The sequence below is a fragment of the Zootoca vivipara genome, chromosome 16 (assembly GCF_963506605.1).
Source record: "Zootoca vivipara chromosome 16, rZooViv1.1, whole genome shotgun sequence".
Taxonomy (NCBI): Eukaryota; Metazoa; Chordata; class Lepidosauria; order Squamata; family Lacertidae; genus Zootoca; species Zootoca vivipara.
The window spans coordinates 39,551,833-39,576,075 of NC_083291.1; the positions used below are offsets into that span (position 1 = coordinate 39,551,833).

General features: G+C 46.5%; 1 protein-coding gene across 2 annotated transcripts; it reads right to left on the minus strand.

Annotated features, from left to right (window-relative positions):
* IRAK1 (interleukin 1 receptor associated kinase 1) lies at window positions 1-23,363 on the minus strand. Of its 2 annotated transcripts, XM_035140710.2 has the most exons (14): window positions 23,117-23,363; window positions 19,650-19,817; window positions 17,823-18,005; window positions 17,373-17,479; window positions 15,956-16,123; window positions 15,411-15,475; window positions 15,131-15,245; window positions 14,900-15,012; window positions 10,933-11,137; window positions 6,548-6,616; window positions 6,162-6,383; window positions 4,067-4,280; window positions 2,587-2,709; window positions 1-419 (listed from the first exon to the last, which is right to left on the minus strand). In XM_035140710.2, the coding sequence occupies exons 1-14, from the start codon at window positions 23,223-23,225 to the stop codon at window positions 367-369; spliced, it is 1,914 nt and encodes a 637-aa protein (XP_034996601.1). In that variant the 5' UTR covers window positions 23,226-23,363; the 3' UTR covers window positions 1-366. The 2 variants fall into 2 exon arrangements, with proteins under 2 accessions (XP_034996601.1, XP_034996602.1); XM_035140711.2 differs by lacking the exon at window positions 2,587-2,709.
* Window positions 23,364-24,243: the final 880 nt, after the last annotated feature.

Below are 24,243 nucleotides of genomic sequence, written 5' to 3' on the forward strand. Positions count from 1 at the left end.
TTACAAATATATAAAATGTTTTATTTACTGTCTTCAAGAAAAAGGAGTACGTAGTGCGGAGACGCTTGCAGGGAGGGTCATGGGGCAAAAATCTACACAATCCACTCCTCTTACTGCCCTTCCAGTTTTGGGTTGCAACTTTAATCTCCGATTCAAATAGACTCCATTGCCCCTGCCACCCCCACCCCCTCGCTTGAGCTATGTTGTTAACTTGATGCCAGATTCCACCAGGAACCCCTGAGTGCCACAGGATTGGTGGTACCAGCTAAAGAACGTGCCGCTCCCAAGGGGATGGTGGGACCCTGTAAAATGCAAAGTGCCATCAGCGCTGTGAGAACTTTAATCCTTCCATGTCACTCAAATTCATCACTCAAATTCATCACTCTCTTCGGGCTCACGAGGGGGTTCTGCAAGGTGACCTGGAGGAGGGAAGAGAATTCATTAGAGATCCTTTACAGTACATGATCCCTCAGGGTCACTTTTAGCACAGTGCGTTTAGCACCTACCCTCTAAAGCTAGAACACAGAAATCATAATGCGATGGGAGGAATTTGCCTGGCCTTGGCCACGCTCCATGGAATTGCCTTACATGTATGATTCTTGCTATAAGTGCCAATGGGTTCTGGGCTGATTTCTCAGACCTCATGCTATGAGAGCTAAAAGAGCCCACACCCTTAGAAAAAAATGGGGCCCCCCATTCTGTGGTAGAGTAATATTGCTTTGCATGTATTAATTCTCACATTCAATCTTCAGTATCTCCAGTTCACCACCCCACTATATTTATCTATCTATCTATCTATCTATCTATCTATCTATCTATCTATCTATCTATCTATCTGCATGCCCTGCCTTTTTCACTGACAGGGATTCAAGGCAGCTTACAGATAAAATAAGTCAGTGTTTCTCAACCAGTGTGTGCCTCCAGATGTTTTGGGACTACAACTCCCATCATTCCTGACCACTGGTCTTGCTAGCTAGGGATGATGGGAGTTGTAGTCCCAAAACATCTGGAGGCACACTGGTTGAGAAACACTGAAATAAGTGTATGTTGTTGACTACAACTCCCATCAGTCCCAGCAAGCAGTGCCAGTGGCCAGGGATGATGAAACTTATAGTCCAGCAACAGCTGAAGAGCCACAGGACCCCCTGGCAGAATCTCTGAATTACAGGATCTGAGGGAGAAGGGCAGGAACACTGCCAGACATAGCAAACAGCCCTAGGCTAGAGATACCAATGATCAAAAAGGTACTTTTCCACATGATACATGTTTTATAGAAATCTCTGCCACAAGATGTAATGGCTTTTAAAGGGGGAATAAACAATTTTATGAAGGAACAGTATTTTAGCAACCATTAGTTACAATGACTAAACTGTATAGAATCTCTCTACGCAATACGCTTCCCAGCACCAGGTAGTGGAGGAGGAGATTTGGTGGGTGGCAGACACCCCCTTCCTGCCCTCCTTGGCCACATTGTTAACTCTCCTCATCTTCATCTGAAATGCAGGCTGAGATGCAGACCCCAACCCTTTTAAAATAAAAAAAGAAACTTATTGGTCCACAACAGGAAGGCATGGCAAAGTCTGAGAGCACATGAAACATAGGCTTTGTGTGACCCAAAACTACAGTCTGGGAAGAGGTGTGTGTGTGTGCGCGCCCCCCCTCTATCAAAGAAGGATGCAGTTCCTGATCTGTTTCTGTGAGAAAAGGGAAGTCAATGGTACAGCCTGAGGGTACTTGAGCCAGAAGATTTTATTTTTTGGCGCCATTTCGGCTGCTCACCCCTCCACCCTCAGAAAAATGCAATTTCACCCTGAAGCCCTCTTGTGATTTGCTCCACTCCACTCTCAAGTGTAGTTGGCTATATTATATTAGCCTTCTAGCCTTGTTACTCACCTATCCTAACATCTGTGGGGAACCTAAATTCTACACAGAAAAAATATGTCAATAGTAAAAAAAAAAAATACTGCTTGGCATATTATAATCAGTTTGAGAGATTGGTTTGAGGTATCTGAGATTTTAAAGGTTGGCATTTTTGACAAGGCATAGTTTAGCTGCAGGTGGGGACGGGGGGGGGGGAGAAGAAAAGAGAGAATGAAGAGCAGAAGCAACTAAGGGGAGGCAGATATGACTGGAGGCCTTGAGAAAGGGGCTGCAAGCCATCCTGGATACAAACAGCAGACTTTGAACAAGGTGGGTTTTGTAATCGCTACTCTCATGAGGGCAGGATTTCAATGGGTCTCTTCTATGTAGGATTATGTCTGGATTCAATCCTGTGTGTTTCAGATTCTCTACACACATGTCCCTACATGGCATCCAGTGCACAAGGCTCAGGCAAGAGTGCCCTTGCACCACACGCATGTTCAACGAAGAGAGCTCAACACCTGCTTGAGGCTTTTCATTCCATAATGGAGGACGAGAGGGAGGTGCAAAAATATGCACACAGAGTCCTGGTGGGTGGGATGAGATTGAGGGGTGATGATGAATTGATCTGCCTTTTTGAACAAGTCTCTACCTAACCCAACAGGGTCATTGGGGAGACTGACTAGTGCCACCCTCCACCCGCAGAAGCAGCAGCGGGAAGGTTACCTTCCCCTGACGCCGTAGAAGCAAGCACATCCAGGCTGCTAAGCTCCCCGTCGCGGTAGAGTGCCAGCCGTTCCATCATACGCCTCCTTGCTGGGTTGATGACGATCTGAGGGGCAGAGTCGCCTGCAGAGAGAAAGGAGCCAAGCGCTGAGTGACAACTGGCCCAACTCTGGGTGCCTCTACCTACAGATGGGAGGCAGTTCTCGCCAAGGCAAAGGTCTTCTAAGTAGTGTTACCACATTTATGGGTCTCCCTTACTTGTTTAGCTGGTGCTGACCAATGCCAATTGAAAAGAGAGTTATTTTCCCAGGATTTTTTAAAAGATGCCTATGGTTTTACTGCTGCTTTTTAACTCAAGTAAAGAGAAGGGAGTCCATGATGGATGGCAGTTCCTTAAAGGTGAAATATCGAAGGCCCAAATGCAGACAGTTCCAACAAGAAAGAAAAGTGGGAGGCATCTATAGAAACCAGTGTGGCTGCATAAGGGAATGAGCTGAGAGTTAAGCAGGGCCTGTACAAGAAATGGAAGAAAGAGGAAATCACAAAGGAGAAGTATACAAAAGCAGCGAACAGCAGGGAGAAGGTCAGATGGGCTAAAGCTCAGAATGAGCTTAGGCTTGCAAGAGAGGCTAATAATAATAATAATAATAATAATAATAAAATGTTTCTTTGGCTGTCCTTGAAGCAAGAGGAAGAGCAAGCAAGTAACAGGTCCTCTGTATGGAGTCCTCTATCGGGTACTCCTGTGACTACATTAGAATCTGCTTTTTATCACATCTTCATTGCTGGGAAAAGGCTCTCCAAGGTTTCAAATAGGAGCCCCTGTCAGGCCTACCTGGAGATGCTAAAAGATTGCACCTGGGACCTCCTGCATGCAAAACAGGTTCCCTCAAACATTCTATCAAGTCAAGAATGCACTTTTGCAGGTAGTGCCCATCTGTTTAATTTTATGATTTCTTCATCTGAAAGCAAAAAAACCAACAAAGAAAGAAAGAAAGAAAAAGGAGGAAGGGCCTTCCAGTCTTGCAGAACTAGGTGTAAATACACTTATCTGCACACCTGCTTTAGAATCAAGTGTCCCCTATCCTGTACTAGGGTCACAACCCCATTTAAATATAACTTTTGTCTTAGCATTGTTGTGTGTGCTTTATTCATCCCATTTCCCTTTTAGGCCAATTTGTAACTCTTGCGACACACCCCAGGGCTCAAAATAAAATGGTAAAGAAGAACTGTTCAGTTTGCACAAGGTTATGAGCTGATGTCATTTATCACGGAGCAGCTTACAGATAAAAATAAGAACTGCTAAAAACGTATAAAATTTAGAATTGGAATGTCACTGTTCTGTAACAGTTACTTAATATTTGGTTCAATTAAGTACAATGCTTGAAAAATGCTTATTATTTGCCCATACGTCTCCAGTCCGCTGGCCAAACCTTCCTAAAGAGTGGGGGAGGGACTGAGGTGGCCTGCAGTGCCTTACCTAGTTGGCCTACGGAGATATTCCCTCTGGGCAAACTTCTGTAGCTCAGCAGCCTCAGGCTGCTCTCCAGGCTTTCATCACTCTCCTCAGGCTGGTTGAGAGGCCGAGAGGTGTACGAATCCTCTTGCGGAGTGTGCAGCTGTTTTAGGGGTTGCAAAGTGGGGGAAGACTCTTTGCACAACAGTAGCTGGAGCCGCTCTAGCTCTCGGTAGACCTTAAAGACAGGAGGAGGAGTAAGTATTGGCTATTGTTGGCGGGGGGGGGGGGCTCAAATAAGAAAGCACAGTAATTTCCCAGAATACCCAGCAAGGTAAAAAAAAAAAGTTGGGGGAAACTCCCTTTCAGCCAGAAAGTCACATTCTTTCCTTGGATCTATTTGTTCCTACCCCACTGTTGGCCTTAACACTCAGGGCACTGATAATGCCCAAAGGACAGAAGGCAGGATATACAGTGCAGCCTTCCCCAGCCAGGAACCTCCAAATGGTTTTAGACTCCAGCTCCCTTCAGCCCCAGCCAGCATGAGCAATGATCAGCGATGTTGGGAACTGGAGTGCAACCGCATCTGGAGAGCATCAAGCTGGGAAACAGTGAATGTGCTGTTCTTTACACAGCCACCCTATAGGTAAGCATGCAACATAACTGGCCTAGAGTCTGCAGAAACCACAGTACCAGTATAGAACCAACAGCTGTGAGTATAAAAGAAAACGCAGGTGAAGCCGGAGCCCCACACACTTATTCGCTGTTCCTAGACCACTGGCTTCCACCTGCACACCCATTACAGTGGATGTGTAGACCAGTCAGGACTGATGGACAGAAGGACTTGCCCAGAACGGCTTCCTGGGGCTGAAGCTCCTCTGTGGCACCCCCACCACTGACCAGGCAAGCTGGGTCTGAGGAGAAGGGAATCCACTAACCTCCAGAAGGCAACAGGTTCCCTAGCCTTGCCCTGTGGAAGGAGTATGTGTCTCCTCCCCCACCATTAATGCTCATGGTTCCCCACCTATTTAAAATGTTATGGCCCTGCCCACAGAAATTCACAGACTAAAATTCAGCCAGGACTGGAAAGTATTTTATAACCCACAGCTCTTCACTGGCTCAGCTCCAACCTCACCAGTAGTTGGCACAGAGAGGGACTCCCAACAAGTAAGAACAATGCCCAGGCTTTGATTTTTGAGAGTGGGATTACAAATAATACATATACACCCTTGCTTGCCCAAATGGCTTTGGTAAGAGGACGAACACCACCAGTGTCCGTTTTCCTCACAGCAAACATGAAACATAGCTATTATTGAGGACCTATTTTTAATGTCAAAGCAAGCTTTGCATATCCATGTTTTAGGACATTTATTGTGGTCCAAAATCGGCAGATGAAGTGTCACATTAAAAACTTGCAGACACAGAGTGGTTCTGCAAATTGCTCACCATAAGAGAGAGAAAAATGTGTAACTGCAGGCTGCACTCTTTGATGCTTATATAGCTCTTGGCTGTAAGAGATCTGGCTCCAACTGATTGACTAAGTCCTTTCTATGAATGGCTCCTCTGTTATGGACTGTTTAAAAACATCCCAACTGCTAAGAAGGTTTTAAAAAAGAGCACAAAAGGTGTATGAAAAGATGGAGTTGTGTGCTGTTGGAGGGAAGGGGTTTAGAAAAAAAAGGAAGCAGTGGACCAACAGTATGTAAATGTTGTGTCATCTGTGTGTGCGTTTATATAAAACAAAACACTACAGAGAAAGAATAGCAAATAGTATGCAAGAGAGTAATGTGAATGGGGAATGGGCCTGAATGGGGAATGATCTTGGAAGTTAAACACAAACACACACAAAACCAGAATCACAGATTTACCCTGGTGTCCCACATCTTTTTCCGGTTTCACAGATGGGTCCAAGGCAGGGATTTGTCCAAGCCAAACCCAGCATTAGTTACTAGAGCTCCCAGAGAAAATGCCTATATCAGGGCTGGGAAACATTTGGCTCTCCAGTTGTTGGTGGACGACGTCTATCATTCCTGGGATTTGTAGTCCAGCAACAACCAGAGGGCCATAGGTTCCCCATCCTTGGCCAAAATGCTCCAGCTCCCTCCTTCATGCCACCTACCTCCGTCATTGGGGGGCGGTGCTTGGCCCTTTGGTGGAGGCACCGGCCAGCCAGGCTGCCTAGTGCTGTGCCCAGTGGCTCTGGACAGGGCCCGGCCCGCGGGTCTGCGTGCTTCTGGTATAGATGAGTGCCAAGCTGAGCAACTTGGGGCAGGCTGGAAGAAGTTGTGGCAGAGGACAGCTGGGCTTCCTGCTCCTCTTCCTCCTCATTCAGAAGATCTTTCTGAAGGCAGAGAGAGGGATAATCCATTGGAAAAAGAGGAGGTGGGAAAGCCAGCAAGGATGGCGCAGCATCATCACTGACTGGTGTCAGAAAGAAAACAAACTGCACATTAATAAATGAGCAGCAGGGCAGTGCGGTGGGGGGAGAACAGAATAACTTCTCACCAAGTACTTGCTATGTCCTCGTGAATCCAGCTCCATAGATCGTCTCCCTGTCAAGATTTCCAACAGGACCTGGTAGGAAAAGCTGCACTTAAAATAAACTGGAATGCATAGCAAGGAAGGGAAAAAGAAATGGGGGTGGGGGTGGTTTCCTTTCATTTCCCACATTCTAGCTGAGCCAACCAGACATGATCAGGTAATCTGAGGATCGCATCCCTTGGGCTCACTTCCAATGCTCAATTTGTGTATTAAAATTGAAAGCCAGCAGCTAGTTGTCAACATGGGGTGGGCTGCAGGGCCAGTAGCATCAACTCTGCACACTGACTTGACCCCCTCAAGCCCCCCCCCCAGCCACCCTCCTCAGTATTATAAGCAGGCAACTGAGACATGGTCAAGCAATTCAATTTATTGTATACAGTCAGCGACAATTTTGTGCATGTCCAATGGAAGCGCGACCACTGACGCATGGGTCCTTTTGCACCCAGAAGAGGGCAGAATGGAAGTGGAACAAGCTTGTGCGCACTCCTCTGATGCATGTGGGGGCCAGGAATGGAACCCCCACACAAAATGGTCGCTGCATGTATAGCAAGGCCTTCACAATGAACGACAGAGGGCAAAAGCAAGGCATTCCTCTAAAACCACACAACGCAAGTCTATAAAACGCTACAGCATAAAAATTTGCAACATAAAATTTAAAATTACAATGCATTAATGTAACTGGAATAAAGCTTCTTAGCTGCCAGAGCAAATTTGGTTACCAGATGTGTAATTTGTAGATATTTATCAGCTAGGAGTTCAACTATCACTTCCTGGGGGGATCTATCAGAGTACCAATAAAGAACAGAATATTTAAAAAATTATGGGCAAATCAACAAATGGTGCAAGACATCCTCAACCTGATTACATCCATCAATGCATTTCCATGCCATCTGAGGCATTCCAAGGTATCTCGCCTCCAAGGATGCTGAGGGCATCTGCTGAAACCGAAGCTCAACGAAGGCCCTGCGCAATTGTGGGAAAGTCAGCATCTCAAGGTAGTGAGGCCTTGAATGGTTGTCCTTAATTTGAGGGTCCCAAATAACAGGCAGCGATTGTGGGTGCTCTGGCTTGCTTAGCGTCATGGTCATATATCCAATTTCCAAGTTCACGTGAACTAAGGGATAAATATTTCCCCTCTTGGAGATTTTAAGCCCTACCCTTGTTTTGACACTTTTGTACCCAACCTCCTGCCCTTAGCTGCTCCAACCAGCTGAGCTTGGTGAGAATATGGTCCTCAAAGGTGCCGAATCTATGCCAGTAGCAGATCAATTCTGGCCGCTATTGAGGGGAGACCCAACTCAGCTCTAGGATGAACCAACAGAGTCCCTGGAGGAAGTCCCAATATCTGCCTCATAAATTTATTTTGTAGGACTTCTCGTTCAGATTTGACACTAGTTCATCAAATTTCAGCCCCATGAAGCATTGGTGCAGTATTCTTTGACACACAGATATTGAGGGCAGGATTTAAAAGCTGCATAGAGGGTCTTGGTTCTTATATGGACTTTTCATAAATTTGCAAATTAGCTTATGCAATACATAAACTTGAACTACCCTTCCTAAATCCTGCTTGTTCGTCATGAATGATGGCTTGATTACTGACCCATTCTTGGATTTTTATTTCCAGTTAGGAGTTTGATCTGTCCTTCCACAAATTGTCATGCAGATCTTTTTTTGGTTGGAAGATTAAATAGAAGAGTTTGTTTTAAGAGCCTCTGCGCGTTCTACGTTGAGCTTAGGGGTCTGCTCTTGTTGTCGCCAGTGCCTGCTTGTTATTATCTGATAAACTGTGGACCTCTTTGGATAATTGGGTTATTTGAGAGGCGATACCTCTAATCTGTTGGAAGATAGGCTCAACCGTTTTTGCAATTAGGGTTAATTGAGTGCTCTCCCTACTTGTTATTCCTTCCTCTCTTAGAGGCTCAGGGTCAACTTGCCCCATCGTTGGATCCAGTTCTATCCTCTCTCCTTGAGTATTCTCCTCATGTTCACAATCATCTTTAAGGGGATAAAACCGGTTTTTCGTTGGAACTGTAAAAGCAGATTTGTTAAAAAAAGTCCTCCATTTTAGATTGTTTGGGAGCCGGTGGAAGGAGTGCCTCCTCTGGGTCCCTGTAGCGTTTGCTAGGAGGCATAGTATTACGGTGGGGACTAGACAGGGAGAGGTTTCCTTAACCGAAGAGAAAAGAAAAATAGAAAGTGCTCCTTTCAGTTTAAGAGCTTCTCTGTGTGGTGCCTGCCAGGAGTTCCAGGAACAAAGTATAAAAGGGAGTTGGCGGTTAATAACTAACAGCTGACGGCCTGCCCAGGGTGCTTCACAGAACTTGCCCAAGGTATTTCTCACAGCATAGATAAGAAGGTGCTGATAGAATCTCAGTAGGTTGGTAAGTTTAAAAGTAGAAAAGGAAAAAAAGAGGAAAAATTACTTCCCTGGGTAGTAATTGGCGCTAATTACAGTCCTGTTATCTGCGGAGCTCCGAGCCTGCTTGCCAAGCTGTCGCCATCTTGGAACTCTCCCCCCCCCCATTTTATTTAATAAATAACCTGATTATAATTTGGAGGCCACATCTAGCAGTCTAATAGGTCTATAGTTGTGAGGGTCTGAAAGGTCTTATTTCTTGAAAATGGGAAGGACTATACTGGTACGCCAACCACCCTGAAGAGATTCTGCCACTCAGTGTTTATGCATGTAAATAGTTTTGCCAAAATTGGACAGCACCAATTTACGTCCAAAGAGAAATCCTCCGGAGGAATCACATCTTCTCCTGGTGCTTTCCCAAGCCAAAGTGTCAGAATCAACTCCCCAATCTCTGTGGTAGAAACAGGTGGCCAGTTAGGGAGAATTAAAGGGTTCTCTGTCGTGGAGGGTTTATATTCATTTTCCTTCCAAAGATGGCACTAGAATGGGCAACTCCCATTTCAGGTGTTATGGGGGTGGGAGTAAAGACTCAAAAAGTTTATCCACAGAGCCTCCTTGAATTAGGTTCGAAAATTTGGATTTGTTCATCTCAATAGGAGCAAGACCCAAAGATTTTCAACTATTTTCATAATGTACCCTTTTTTCCTCCCTTAACAATGTTTTATATTCTCGCCGTTGCTGTTGTAGAAGAGAAATAGCCTCACCTGAACGGGCAAATTGAACTTGTCTTATTAGGACAGTTCTTTGTTCTTGGACTTTCAGTCCCTATCAAACCAATTCCATGTGCTTGGATGTTTTAGGGTGGGAAGTAGGAATCAGAAATGGTCTACATTCCCTGGTTATATCCTGATGTAGCGCACAAATATTCCAAGTCCCTTCTAGAGTTTGCTGATGTAGCTTTGAAGTTTGTCTGTGGTCATCATCTGTCTGATATTACAATCAATTTGATGGGTCCATTCCAGCCTTCGCTCAGCCTGGGAGTGGCCACCATGGCTCTTGAATGGATATGCTGCATTGGAAGAAGAGCCTAAACTATAACCAGCAACACACACTCCCTTGTCCGATATGTAAATATAGTAACCCTTAGAAAGGTCAAGGGGTACTATTAAAACATACCAACTGATATTTGCAAATTAAAGAAAAATGTTCATGGACAGACAAAGTGCATAGCAGGGAAGGAGTCTTCCCCAAAGGGTGCGCTCCTGCTGGGCTGCAGTGTGTTGGATGATCAAGTGGTCAAGGGGCACCCCCATTCCCCAAGCTGCCAATTCCTATTTTGTACTTTCTGCCTCTGAATGAACTAGATAGGTGAACAAGGGCATAGTTCCAACACATCCTATGACAGTTAGTTCTTGTAAGTGTTCCTGCAAGATAAGTAGCCTTCAAAGTGCCAGAATTTTCACCTAGCGCTGAATTCTTGGAAAGAACAGCTTTCCAAACAAAGCATATTCTTTCCAACACCCCAAAAGAGGGAATTTCCCTAACTTGTCATATTCTCCCCACACTCCTGAAGTCCTGGGATGGGTGCTCAAAAGGCAAAGAAGCTGAAGGCCCAGATGAAATACGTGTGTGTTTGTGTGTGTTTGTGTGTGTGTGTGTGTGTGTGTGTGAGAGAGAGAGAGAGAGAGAGAGAGAGAGAGAGAGAGAGAGAGAGAGAGAGAGAGATCCACTCTTGCACTTCAGGGGGTTGGACTAGATGACCCTTGGGGTCACAACTCTACAATTCTCTCTCTCTCTCTCTCTCTCTCTCTCTCTCTCACACACACACACACACACACACACACACACAGAGAGAGAGCGCTTTGAGAGTAATCCCTTTATAAATGAAAAGTGATATATAGGTTTTTTAAATAATAAAAATCTCAATTTAAAAGTAAGACGGAATGCTGCAGTCTTTGCTAAGCCCCTCCTCTCCTCTCCCCATGTTACTCACCACACCAAAGCTGAAAACATCAATAGCAGTAGAAAGCATCCCCGTCCGGATGTACTCAGGGGGCAGGTAAGCCAGCGTGCCCCGCACAGTCTGCGTCCGGCCCAGAGAGCTGCTCAATCCTCCCTGCTTTGGTCGGCGGCTAAAACGTGCCAACCCAAAGTCAGCCAGTCGGGGGGTGAGTGCCGCATCCAACAAGATGTTAGAGCTGCAAGTGGCAGGGAGAAATAAAGGGTTTGCAACCAGCCACTATACACAGCCTCTCACATTCCATTCTCCAAAATAAGCTTCATCAAAATCTTCTGTGTGTACCAATTACATTTTGAACAGCACACATTCTTCATCTTATTGCTATGAATTTTGTTCCAGTCATCCACATTGTGAGCCCAGAAAAAAAAGAAATCAATCCCAGTTCAGTCTATTTTGCATTGCCCATTCTGCTCCAGTTACTCATCCAGAAGAGGCATGGGGTAAGACAAAGCACCAAAGTCCTGCTCTCTGACCACTTAATACAGTACTTTAATCCAGGCATAGGCAAACTCGCCCCTCCAGATATTTTGGGACTACAACTCCCATCATCCCTGACAACTGGTCCTGTTAGCTAGGGATGATGGGAGTTGTAGTCCCAAAACATCTGGAGGGCTGAGTTTGCCTATGCCTGCTTTAATCCAGCAACTCCTCTGGCTACTGAGATTTCACCAGGCACTGCACACACATATTTACAATCCTAAAAGGACCAGAAGCTTGCTTTATGAAAAACATAATATGAGACCTCTGTGAACCTGAATTCTGTGCTCAATATTACATTCTGTGCTTTTTCTGGAATCATAGCCCCAAGTTTGCTTTTAATGGAGATTTGTAAGATTTACACACACACACACACCAAAATAGAACTTTAAGAGATATACCCGTATTTTCCGGCGTATAAGACGACTGGGCGTATAAGCCGACCCCCAACTTTTCCAGTTAAAATATAGAGTTTGGGATATACTCGCTGTATAAGAAATATGACCCGGCGTATAAGACGACCCCCGACTTTTTAGAAAATTTTCCTTGGTTAAAAGTAGTCTTATATGCAGGAAAACACAGTAGCTTTTTGATTTTTTTAATGGGGCAGGTATGTTTCAAAAAAAAAAACACCAGCAGAGTTCCAAACTCTCTTGTGCTTGCTGAAGACAGGAAACCGCAGAGTGTCGGGGAAGGCATGAAGATTTGTGGATGATGAGCAGATAGTTTTGCATTACTAAAGCTACAGATTTCAGAAGCTTGGCTATTCTACCCATCAAAATGACCCTGACCTGCTTCTACTGTCTGCATCCTGCTAACCATTGGCAAGATTGCTCTTTTATTATTATTAAAGGTTTTCTTGGTTTACAAAGATATGTGCAATGTCTCTCATAACATTTTTACAAATCAGTTTCAATTGTTGAGACATTGGGAAGAAAAGGGGGAGAGAGGTAGATGGGGGGAGGGTGGGTGGGGTCAGGTGATGAAGTTTCTATTTTGCTTAATATATGTGGGGGGTTTTGTCAGCATCGCTTGTGCAGGTTCTCTGTGCAGGTTCCCTTGTGTTCTGTTAGTGGTGAGAGAGGTTGGGGTTGGTCTAGGGTAGGGTTGTTCATTTGTGATTGGCTGAGGTGGTCTTTGTTTCGTGTGTGAGTGGGGTGGGTGGGTGTTTTTGGGTCAGGTTAGCCATACTGATTTGTATGCTGTTGGTGGATTTTTGTCATTGTCTTGTTGGGCTGTGTATGTGATAAAGGGGAGCCATACCGGGGTGAAGTCGTCTTCTTCTATTTGCCCCCGTGTCAGTTTCAGCTTATTGGTTAATTTTTCTAGTTAGGCTGTTTCCTTCCCATACTGTTTGGTACCATTGGTCCATGCTTACTTCTGACAGGTCTCTCCAGTGTCTGGTTATGGTGTTTCTGGTTGCTGAGAGTAGGTGAGTTAAGAGTTCTTTGTGGTATAGGTGGGCATTATTGTCTTGGAAGATGTTTAGCAAGGCCAGTTCTGGGGTTATTTCTAATATTTGCTTGGTTATTTTACATATTTCTCTTATGGTTTTGTCCAGAATAGTTGGATTTTGGGGCACTCCCACCACATGTGGAAATATGTGCCTGTTGAGGTGCATCCTCTCCAGCATTTTGGCGAGGTTCCTGGGCATATGAGCGCTAGTTTTCTTGGTGTTAGGTACCACCTGTAGGTGAGTTTCAGACTGAGTTCTTTCCTTTTTGTTGATATGGATTTAAAGGGGGGTTTAGACCACATTCTGGTCCATTGAGTGGAGTTAATCTCGTAGCCTATGTTGTCTTCCCATTGTCTTTTGATTGTGTCTAGGGGACTCGTGGGATTTTGAAGTAGTATTTTATATATTGCAGATACCATCCCTTTGCCGTGTCCCTTTGTCATTAGGAGGAGGTTTTCAAAGGTTGTCAGGGGCCTAGTTGCTGCTGATTTAACTGCTGGATTGTTTAAGAGAGCATGTAGTTGGTGTTGTGTTAACTAAGGTATTTGGGTGTTTTCTAGTTTATCCTGTATTTCTTGTGTTGACAGAGGTTTGTTATCTTTATAAAAGTCTATTAGGCGATATAAGCCTTTGGTTTGCCAGGTTTTTGTCTGGAGGTTTTGTGCTGCATGGTGGAATAATGGGTGGTAAGCCAGGGGGGTTAGTGGGTTTGGGGTTGGGGATAGTTTGCCTGTTTCTGTTTTCCATGGTTTGAACATGGTTTGTGTGTACCTATTAAGTGTTGCGGGAATTTTCCTTAGTTTGTTTGGGAGGAATGGGTATGCTGCGGTGCAGATACTTTCGATTGAGCCCCTCTCTAGGTGTATCCATTGTTTTGTCTTGTCCTCCAGTATATATGGGATTATATGTCGTATTTGGTTAGCTCTGTAATATGTTTCTATGTTGGGGATTCCCCATCCTCCTTGTGAGGTGGGGAGGTGCAGGTATTTGGTGCTTATTCTTGTTTTTTTATGTGAGAAGATAAAAGAGTGTAGTTTTCTCTGCCATCTGCGAAGTTGGGTTGGGGAAATCCAGATTGGGAGGGTTTGGAATAGGTAGGTTAATTTTGGGAGGGTGATCATTTTGATCATGACCATTTTGTCTGAGAGAGTGAAATTCATATTGTTCCGTCTCTTTAGGTCTTTGTTTATTTGCTGCCACAGGGGCTTGTAGTTGTGTAGGTATAATTTGTTGAGGTTTTTGGTTATTTGTACCCCTAGGTATCTGAACTTGGTGTGACAGATTTTTAATCTTGGTGATATTAGTGAGTTTTTTCTGGGTGTGAGGAGGGGTGTTGAAGCACATGGCTTCTGATTTTGTAAAGTTTACTTGTAGGCCTGACACCGTTGCAAACTATTAAAGGCCCATCACAGCACACAACAACACTACCTATATGGAAGAATTTCTACTTAGCGCCTTTCCCATTCAATAACAGACCTATCCTTTGCAAGGATGTGTCCAGAGTTTTGAATACACTTTTATATCCTAAAAACAAGAAAACTGGAATTCTGTACTCAGGCAACCCAAATTCTGCAACCTGCTTGAATTATACAGATTTAGCAAGTTGCCTAATTTGTCTAACTCTGAGTAATTTATTCTGACTTTGTTAATCATGGAGAGGGACAACTAGTGAAGCAGAGCACCCAAACCCCACCACTGGGAAATCTCATACACAGACCCTTCTGGCTTCTTCCATTTCAGCAGACTTGGCTCACACTTTTCAAAAAATAAATAAAAACTATGGGGTTTTTAGAAAGCAAAGTTCTGCAATGAATTTCCTTGTGGAATCGCAGCTTGTGTGCCAACACACGTCTTGTAACAATTCCCTCCTTCCCAAGTCAAACAGAAGACGGGAAAAGCAGAACTCTTCCTTCTCGTGCACAAAGCAACAATCCTCCAGTTGGGTTTAAAATCATGCCCCCTTTCATCTGTTCCCAGCCTGGGAGACAAGCTCTCCTCCTCTCTCACCTCTTGACATCACCATGAATAAGGCTAGGAGAATCGCTGTGCAGGAACTGAATGGCTCTGGCAGTGCCCACTGCTATATGCAGCCGCTGGGCCCAAGAGAGGCAGGGGCCACTCTGAAAGACAAAAATCAAAACAGAAACAGGTCAGCAAATGAAACAGTCTTTGGTGCCACCTTCTGAAGAACCCCTGGATAAAAGTATTGAGAAGAAGAATAGAAGTTCAGGTGAGTACCTGTCTATGCAGGTGGTCCTCCAAGGAGCCCTGAGGTAGGAAGACGTAGACAAGGCAGAAATGGCCCTGCTCAGCACAGTAACCAGCAAACTCTACGATGTTGGGGTGGCGGAACCTGGGATACACAAGAGGCAGCGTTAAGGAGAAGCAGCTCAAGCTCCTCCTTACATCCCACCACAGTTAACAAAACAAAACAAAACAAAACAAAACGTCTCATGCACAATCCCTGCTCCTGAAACGCCACCCAATAACCTTCCAATTCATAGTTTTCAGGTCTCACCGGGAAAGCTTTTCCACCTCTGTGACAAAGCTGTTCTTTATTACAGTCCAATCCAATTCTGCTTCCTGTCAGTCAGATTGGGGAAGGGGGGGGAAGAGAATAGATAAAGATGATCAGTTTCACCACTAGGAGCACACCTTCCTTCAGAAGAGCTGGCAAGGCCACACTGGGAGGCTGAAATCAAAGCATGTGGGGTTGGAATGAAAGAGTGCTGCCAGCGCACTCAAAAAGACTCAAGCTGCTAGAAGGCCCTTCAGTCAGAAATGCTGGGAATTTGAGCTGAGACCTTATATGAGCAAAGCAAATGCTAATGGATTCACTCTTTCATGGACCAGATGGAAAAGAGGCAGGAAGGCTGCAGAAGGCAGCCCCTCCCAACTTGGTGTCCTCCATGTGCTGTTGGGCTACAACGTCCAACTGCCCCATCCAATGTGGGCAGTGAGCAGGAGTCATGGGAGTTCAAAACACCAGGAGGTTACCAGGATGGTGGAAGGGAATGCAAAGTAAAATGGTCAGGATCCCAGCCCAGTACACTTTGGTTATACCTCTTTGAGCCGTTTGACAGCATAGACAGTGTTGCGCAGTCGGGCTTGGTAGACGCAGCCAAAGCCACCTTCTCCAATTTTCAGGGTCTCTGAGAAGTCTCCTGTGGCTTCGCGCAGCTCCTTCAGCTGCCACTCAAAGGGGCAGGTAGCGGTCAGAGAGTCAAGGCTCTGGAATTAGGAAGACAGAAGAATGAGCTTGAAAAGAGCAACATCCCACCTCAACATGTGCTCCTCAATACACTTGAGTTCCCACTAACTGCATGGAAGGAGCGTTTCAGATTTCAGCTCCTTGAGGTCTTGTTGGTGGCGGGGAGTTGCTAGAGAGAAGCAATTATACAACATCAGCCCAGAAGTGATAATGCTGAAAGGATGCAGAAAGAGAAGGGAAGGGTGCAGAGTACAGACATGAGGGTGATCAGAAGAGTGTGGGGATTACACGAGGAAATTGTGCTGGCATGTGTGGGAATGACTGAGATCTGGTGCTGGCAAGCCACACCGATCTTCGAGAGTGTGGGCATTAGCGCGGCAAACCGGCTAATGTCAGAATGGGAAACACGTGAAGAAGGACAGGTCAGAGGCTCAGGTCAGCAGGGCAACAGGTCACAACAGAGCTAGAAGGATCTAGGAGGATCTGGATGGAACTGGATGAATCAGGACAAACCAGATGGGTCAAGCCAAGGAGGGCAACACAATGGGAACTAGGAGGGGGTGTTTACAGAGTGACATGTGCTTGGAGCATGGACAGAGGGCATGGCAAAACAACACGTGGGCTATGGAGGATGTCTTAGGGAGTGACCGGTTGTGACGTTACAGGAAACATCACCTTGTATGGGACTACACTGTCGTTGTAATGATTAACTGTCATCCTGAGCTTTCAATAAAAGGAAGCGCTCGAGCTCTGCTCTTGGTCACCTTCCCATTGAGTTCAACCTGCCTCGAGTTGTGTCGTCTTTGCCCCTACAACAGAAGAGGGCCACCAGCAGGCTTAAACAATAAGGAGGGGGGGAAAGCCACCATTCAAAAATGGCAGGAGGGTTGGCAGGTACACAATGGGGAACTAAGCGGTACAAAAATATGACTGAGGAAGAAACAGGTATTTATTAAATTTGTATCTTGACTTTCCAAAGGAGCCCAGGTAGCCCCATAACTGTGACAGACACTACCTGCTTTTACATACCTAGTAAAAGAATATGAGTGTTACAAACAATGAGGACCAGAAGTATTAGCAGTAGACAAATGCTCAAGGCCGAGATTCTCAAGGACTAGATACTTAGTTCCATCATTCTACACCACCCTGGTCACCAAGCAGCTTTTCTTCTGTTTTCCTGCACATCTAATTTTCACACACCCCACCCCCACCATCACATACACAGTCAGAGCCCAACTGTTCCATCAGGCAGCAGAATTAGGTCCATACCTGTTCATCAAGGCGGGTGGAAGGCAAAGGTGGGTTTCTCTGGCCGACACTGTTAAGGTGGCTGCTGGGAGGGGAGCCTGGCAGAGAGGGCGGAGGACAGGAGGGCTCTGTTTGCATGGGGAAGAAGTGGGAATGAATGCTGTTATAGCTGGGGTACAAAAATGGTTCCTCCTCCTATTTTCAGCCCCCTCAATGATGTTTGCTCAAGGTCATGGAAGCAAGAGTGAGAAACACAGAAGGTTTTGAAAAGCTGCAGTGGGTCAATGGCCTGATCCAAGGTGGGTCGTAACAGAAGCACTGCCACCATGCAAATATATTGTGAAAGATTAAGAAATGCATGTTTGGGTTAAAAGTGGAACCTGGGTCTGAAAAGGTTGAAAAAAGCAGATTATACACCTTTACTACCATCAATAAATAAAGGCTTCCCCTAGCCATGGCATGCGTTTTTACCTGGTGCTGGTGAGGAAGCTTGTTTGTGGGGCTCCCAAATTGATTCCCTGACCCTGTTGCTACCAGGATCTGGGGCAGGTGCAGCACGTGGGGGCTCAGGTAGGGAAGGTGGTGGCTCAGGGGAGGCATATGGAAAATGAGAAGACAATGCCCTGGGCTTTGCAGGTTGTGGGGGTGGATGCCCTAGAAAAAGAAGAAGTGAGAAAAGATATTAGACAGCCTCCAAAAACAGGAGGCGTCACTGCATTGCCTTCCTTTGATTTCTCAGCCTGAGTGTCCTGTCTACCTCCTCATGTCCCAGCACACGGTGCACTAGTGGGAAGAGAAAAAGTGTCCTGCAGCAGGCAGGATTAATATCAACACACAAGCAATCCATGCAGGAACATCTTGACAAGTATTGACAACATGCCCCTGGTCAATGGCATCAGTCATCACTTAGAAAACCTCCCAGACTTTTCCACGTGAAGGCTAAGGCAAAAGTGATGTTTAAAGACATAGATGTTAACTGTTGGCTAGGACGCTGGACCTGGAAGTCTAAACTAAACCTAGCCCAGGTACAGATATTCTGGTGACCCCGGCAAATCACACTCCCTCAGCTTCAAATGGCAACTGGTTCCCTATATCCCAAAGATGTTGCAGGACAGATTTTCAAAATGTAGCACTTCCAAAGCTCTGTCTCTTCTTTGTTTTCTTCTCTTTTTTATTTGGCATACTCTACTCACGAGTCTTGATTAAGCTCCAGGGATTGTTTACTCATGGCAGTGGTAGATGGTTGATGGAGGACCCTGGGTGGGAGGTACAGTAGTGAAATGCTGGTCTCCCAGGACGAGAGGCTGGGAGGAGAAAGATCCCAGGTGAGAGCCAGGAGGGGTTACTACCTGTTGTGGGTTGTAAGGGCTAAGAACGACCTTTAAGAGAGGACTCCATATTCTATTAATATTTCTGGTAGTGGTTTTTGTTTTTTATTTACATTACTTTTCTATATCTTTTTGCATTTTTAAAAATATAGCAATTCAAAAGCTGTATGATGATGAACCAAGATCTATAAAAGCCTCCAGTTGGGCCTTTTACAGCACCAGCATCCACCTTACAAAATGCCCTTCTGCCCCAAAAGTTCTATAGGAAATACCATGTACCTCCTTTCACCAGTAGATGGAACCCTATTATTTCTTACAAGGTTTACCAACTATTTACTGTTGGGGTTTTCCTGTTTATTTTAAAATGGGAATTTTCACATTTTACTCTTTGCACTTGAAAGAGCAATATTTCAAGTTTTTAGCCCAGTTTTATGTTGCACTTTGTAAGTTGCTTTGTATACAGTTCCTCTTTAAAAAAGCAATTAATAATTTTTAAAGTTTTATAATCCACTTTTCAACAAAAAGGTCTCTAAGCAGGATACAGTAAAGTCGTAACACACACTTGAGCAACAAATGCAGCAGGAGAAACAAGATATATAATTTCGAGCCTTTTTAGACAAGTATTTGAGCCTTTAAAAGTTTTAAATGCCCATCCAAATGCACCTGGGTGAGAACAATTCCTTTTTTTAAATTCTAAACATGTAGGGCAATTGCTAGGTGTCATGGTTGATAAGCAAGAATGGCCAGGACCTGAGATCGTAAACAGCAGGATTCTGGGGCTGGGGCAACAGACACTACAGCAGGAGTGGGCGGGGGCAGGGGGGGAGAAGAGGGGATGTTCCACCCCCTTCCTTCATAGTAAACTGACTGAAAAAGTGTTGCTTGTTCTCATGGCTTAATTGCTCCAGATAAACCAACCAATAAAATGAACTAGAAGAGGGAAGGCAGGGAGGGATCATGATGGGCTCACATGAAGTGATGACATCACGTGGCAGATAAAGCTCCAAGTCATCAAGGATCTGCAGTAAATCACCGACAGAGGCATTGCGATTCATCCAGGCCCACATAAGATGCTGCGTCCGCCCATCCATCTTCTCATACAGGCGCAGCTCCACCTGATCTCGTACAATCCTGGAAGCTGAGGTACAAGAAAGACTAGTTATGGCTGAATCTGTTGTCAGGAGGCAATACCAAGATTTTCTGACATGAGAACAAGCTCATTATGCTATATTTAAATCCATGTGCTATATTACAATTCGGTTCTATTCAGATTTCAACAAGGCACAGCGACATTTGTCTGCATTTAGCATCCACTCAATCTTCTTTCCCTGTTATAAGCAGCTCCTCAAACCTATACTCTTATACAGTACCTGGATACTGCCTTTTGATTCAAGCTAAGAATAGGCAACATGACTAAATCCATTCTCAGGAGCTTTGAAAAATTAGCCTCAAGACCACCCCCAATTCCCTTATGAACTTTAGCAGTTTATCTTTAGGGGAAATGCCTTTTCTTTCCCCACCCCAAGTATCAACAGCACAGGAAGATGCTTTATGCAAAGGGTGAGACTACAGTCACACCTCGGGTTACAGATGCTTCAGGTTGTGAGTTTTCGGGTTGTGCACCGCGCCGAACCCAGAAGTACCAGAACGGGTTACTTCCAGGTTTTGGCGCTTGAGCATGTGCAGAAGCGCTAAATTGCACTTTGCGCATGTGCAGAAGTGTCAAAGTGTGACCTGCGTGTGCGCAGATGTGGCGCTGCGGGTTGCGAACGCTGCGGGTTGCGAAAATACCTCCCGCACGGATCACGTTTGCAACCCGAGCATCCACTGTAGGAGGCACAGAATCGTTTGACTTTCAGCAGCAATCTATCGGGCTCATGCAGAGGTCTCTCTCACAACCTATTTACCTGTTCCTTAAAAAAGAGAGGCATGGATTAAACCTAGAACTTCTTTGCGTGCAAAGCCTATGTTGTACCACTGAGCTAGGATATCTTACAAAAAGCATATGCTCGGTCAGTCTTCTCTTCTCCCTCCATGTACTTTAGTAGCACTTCTTCTGGAGCCAAGAAACACAGGCAGACTGACCAAGGGTTCTAAGTAATCATGTTTGACCAAGGCTACCCCAATCACAGTAGGCCAGGTAGAACAGCCTAATCAATTTCACATGTGGTTCTGCTCTCCCACACTCACTTTCTACATTTACATTGGTTGCCACCACCATTTTGTCAAGCAAATTTTCCAAACAGTAAGAAAAAATACTCTTATTCCCAGGACGCGTCCAAACAGTAAGGAAGTGTCCAGCCTGAAACTGGAAGCTATGCCACATTTATCTCAGCTCCCATTTGTGTGTGGTGACTATTTCAGCTGCACTCTGTGCTATTTTTCCGGAAAAAGAGGTTCTCTTAGAATGGAAATGGTGCCAGAACCCAACTGAGAGGTGCTGGAACTGAGTTCCAGAGCATTCCAGCTGGGAAAAAAAAAGCCCTGGCTGCACTGAAGGTCAAAAGCACCCAGACAATTGTAGACTTATTTCAGTATTAAAGTTTCCATGGCAGAGAGAGGTTATAGTTGGAAACAAGAGAGATTTTTTTGGGGGGGGGATCATAAAAAAAGGAATAGAAAGAGTTTTCATCACATTTTTACCCTACAGCTTAGCTGAGTTACAAGATGTTTAAGGTTATATTGTTCAAAGCTTTTAAACAGAAACCAAAGAGGCTTCTGAGTCAGTTATCATCTCAGCATCACCCCCAGTCAAAACCATGTGATAACCTGTGGAGAAACACCGGTTGTGTGAACCAGCACTTCCACAGGGAAGCTGGGGTGAGCTGTTGATGCATTGCAGCAGGGCCGTCTTAACCATATCTGGCGCCCTGGTGCCAAGATCCCTCTGGCACCCCCCGTGAGTGAGGCAGGCAGGAGGGGCGCGCGGGGAGCTGAGAGGTGCGGAGGAGGCAGCCCCAGGCTCGCACTCCCTGCGCGCCTCTGGAGAGTGGCCTGAAGCCGCTCAAAAACTGAGAGGCGCGGAGGAGGCGGCCCCAGGCTCCCGCTCCCCGCACGAAGCTCCAGAGGCGCGTGGGGAGCGCGAGCCTGGGGCCGCTGCGCTGCGCCTCTCAGCTGTTCAGGCGGCCCCAGGCCAGCGCTCCCCGTGCGCCTCCGGAGAGCTGCCTGAAGCCGCTCAACAGCAGAGGCACGTGGAGGCAGACACCAGTGTTTGCTGCCCCTTCCGCGCCCCTGATGGCCAGGCGCCTTGCGCCACTCAGCCCGGGCCTAGGGACGGCCCTGCATTGCAGGGGGTTGGACGAGATGAGTCTTCATTCCCTTCCAACATTACAATTATATGATTCTAACTCCCGCAAATAAAGATAGTGGCCTGGACAGTCACCACATGGAAACCCTGGTTCATTCAAGGGGTGCTTCAGCCCACATGCCAAAGGGCTGCAAACGCGCCAGGGAATATGCCTGGCCTCAAAGGGTCGTTGTTTTTAAGCACCTGTGAAAAGTCACATTTGGTTCTGTTATGAAAAGAAAGCTGTCAATTATTATTATCAATAATATTAGCAGCTCTCCCACATAATGCCAAATCAGCTGTGTTATGATTTTTTTCAACCCACTTGAAGTGCATGAACCCAGTGAACCAGGCTGTTGCCCACAAGTTTGGGCCTCAGTAAGTCAGTAGCCTATAAAGGGGCCACCCACAGCACTGTGTTGCTTTTTACAGCCAAAATGCAAACAGAGCCTTAATACAAAAAAAGCAAGTTGAGGCAGCCGATTTAAATGGCACATTTGGTGTGCTATTAAAGGCATCATAGGGAGCAGGCAAATCTGACCCATGAGAGACCCATGGGATAGTCTCCTGGGCAAGCCCAACTAAAAACACAGGAGGTGCTGCACAAGAGCACTTCATTAACTGAGTGTAGGCATGTCTGCCTCACTTGGTTCTCCTTTAGCCATCCAAACACAATGGGCTGCCCTTCAGAAATTTTATTTCAAAACTTTATTTGAGGTGGGTCGGTGCAGAGGTGGGATGGCAGGTGCAGGCAGCCGAATCTGAAGGCATGACACAGTTTGGCAGTACACACTTCATGTAAGCAAAGACTCTGGTGTTTGCTCGTGGCCATTCTAGCCAAAGGCTTCTCCATCCTGGGACCCCTTACTAGAGATGTGAAGGTCCAGGGAAAAAACCTGGGAAAATTCGGGAAAAACCCGTTTCCCCCGTGTTTTTTTCCTGAAGCCTTTCTTTGTTTTTCCCCGAAAAATTGAAAAAAAAAAGATTATGGAATGTTTTATTTTAACATTATGAATAAAATATTTTAAGATAAGGGGTTCAAATATTTTATAAATCATTTAAAGCCCGGGGCCGGGAAGCGCCGCCGTCGGGCACCTAGTCCGCATGAAGGCCGGGGCGGGGCTCCCTCCCTCCCCTCCGCGCCCGCTCACCGAAGCGCTCCCACTCGCTTCTCCCCAGCGCGTCCATGACTTCGTGGAACTTGCACATGACGGCGGCGGGCAGCTCGTAGAGGAAGCGGGACGCCCAGGGAGCAGCCATGGCCCCCCGGCCCCGACTGCGACTCTCGCCCTCTGCGCCCCGGGCCAGGCCATAGGAGAGCCGGGGCCAGGCAGGGACGACGGAGGAGGAGGAGGAGGAGGAGGCTGGCCGCGGGAAAGGGCCACTTCCCCTTTAAATGCCGCCGCGCCTCCCACGCCGCTCTGCGCCTGCGCCAGAGGCCCCGGAGAAAAGAACTCCTTTCGCAGGACTCTCGGACGAGGCGGCGGCTACGTGGGCGACGCAGCCCTGTCGAGTGCGACCAAAGCGGGCGTCTCTATAGCAACGGACCCGGCCTTTTCCGCTCTGTCTTTTGGCGCCGTGTGCTGCTCTGGCTCCGCCTAGCGGCCCAAGGAGGAGCTGCGCAGCCTTAGGAGGCGGCGCCGGCGATGTCACAGCAGCCCCCACGAAGGGCGGCGGGATGCGCTGCTGGCACCCACGAGGCGGGCGGGCATTTCAAGCGCGGCCCGTCCTAGTCTGCGCCTGAGGTAAAACGGGAAGGTGCCACCACGCCCTGCTGCTCCCCACGCCTGCCACCCGCGCCGAAGCCTCCCTTCCTGGGGTCGTGCAGCTGCGGGCGTGACTCGTGAGCCCTGCAAGATCTTCTAGCTGGAGGAGGTCCTCTGGCCATTTTTTGCGGGGCTGTCACGCCGGGACCCAGGAGCCGCCAAAACGGCTTCTTCTCTGGCAGCAGCGAGGAGGACACGTGCGGAGGCGCCCCTTCTTGGAGGCAGCTGCTGCTGTCGCCTCGTGGACGGCACAGCCCTGGGCTTATGGATATAAAACCGAAAGATGTACTTGCTTGGGAGTAAGTTCAGTTGTACACAGCGGCAGTTATTTCTGAGTAAATATGAAATAGAGATATAGGACGGCTACCTTGGGTATATTATGTTGAGACTGATGGGAGAATGGCTGGTAGTCCAAAACATCTGGAGGGCACAGGGCTGGCAAAGGCTGGTGTAGCATGATACGTATACAGTCCTTTTTAGTATGCTACAACATAAAACTGCTGGAGCAAGTT

Bases quoted from the DNA above. Each gene is read 5' to 3' on its own strand.
- IRAK1 (XM_035140710.2), bottom strand. From the start codon at position 23,225: ATGGCTGCTCCCTGGGCGTCCCGCTTCCTCTACGAGCTGCCCGCCGCC. The intron at 2,710-4,066 runs GTAAGGCACTGC...TTCTCTCTGCAG, and splicing joins TATCTCCGTAGGCCAACTAG to GCGACTCTGCCCCTCAGATC. The intron at 420-2,586 runs GTAACCTTCCCG...TCCCTCCTCCAG, and splicing joins TTCTACGGCGTCAGGGGAAG to GTCACCTTGCAGAACCCCCT.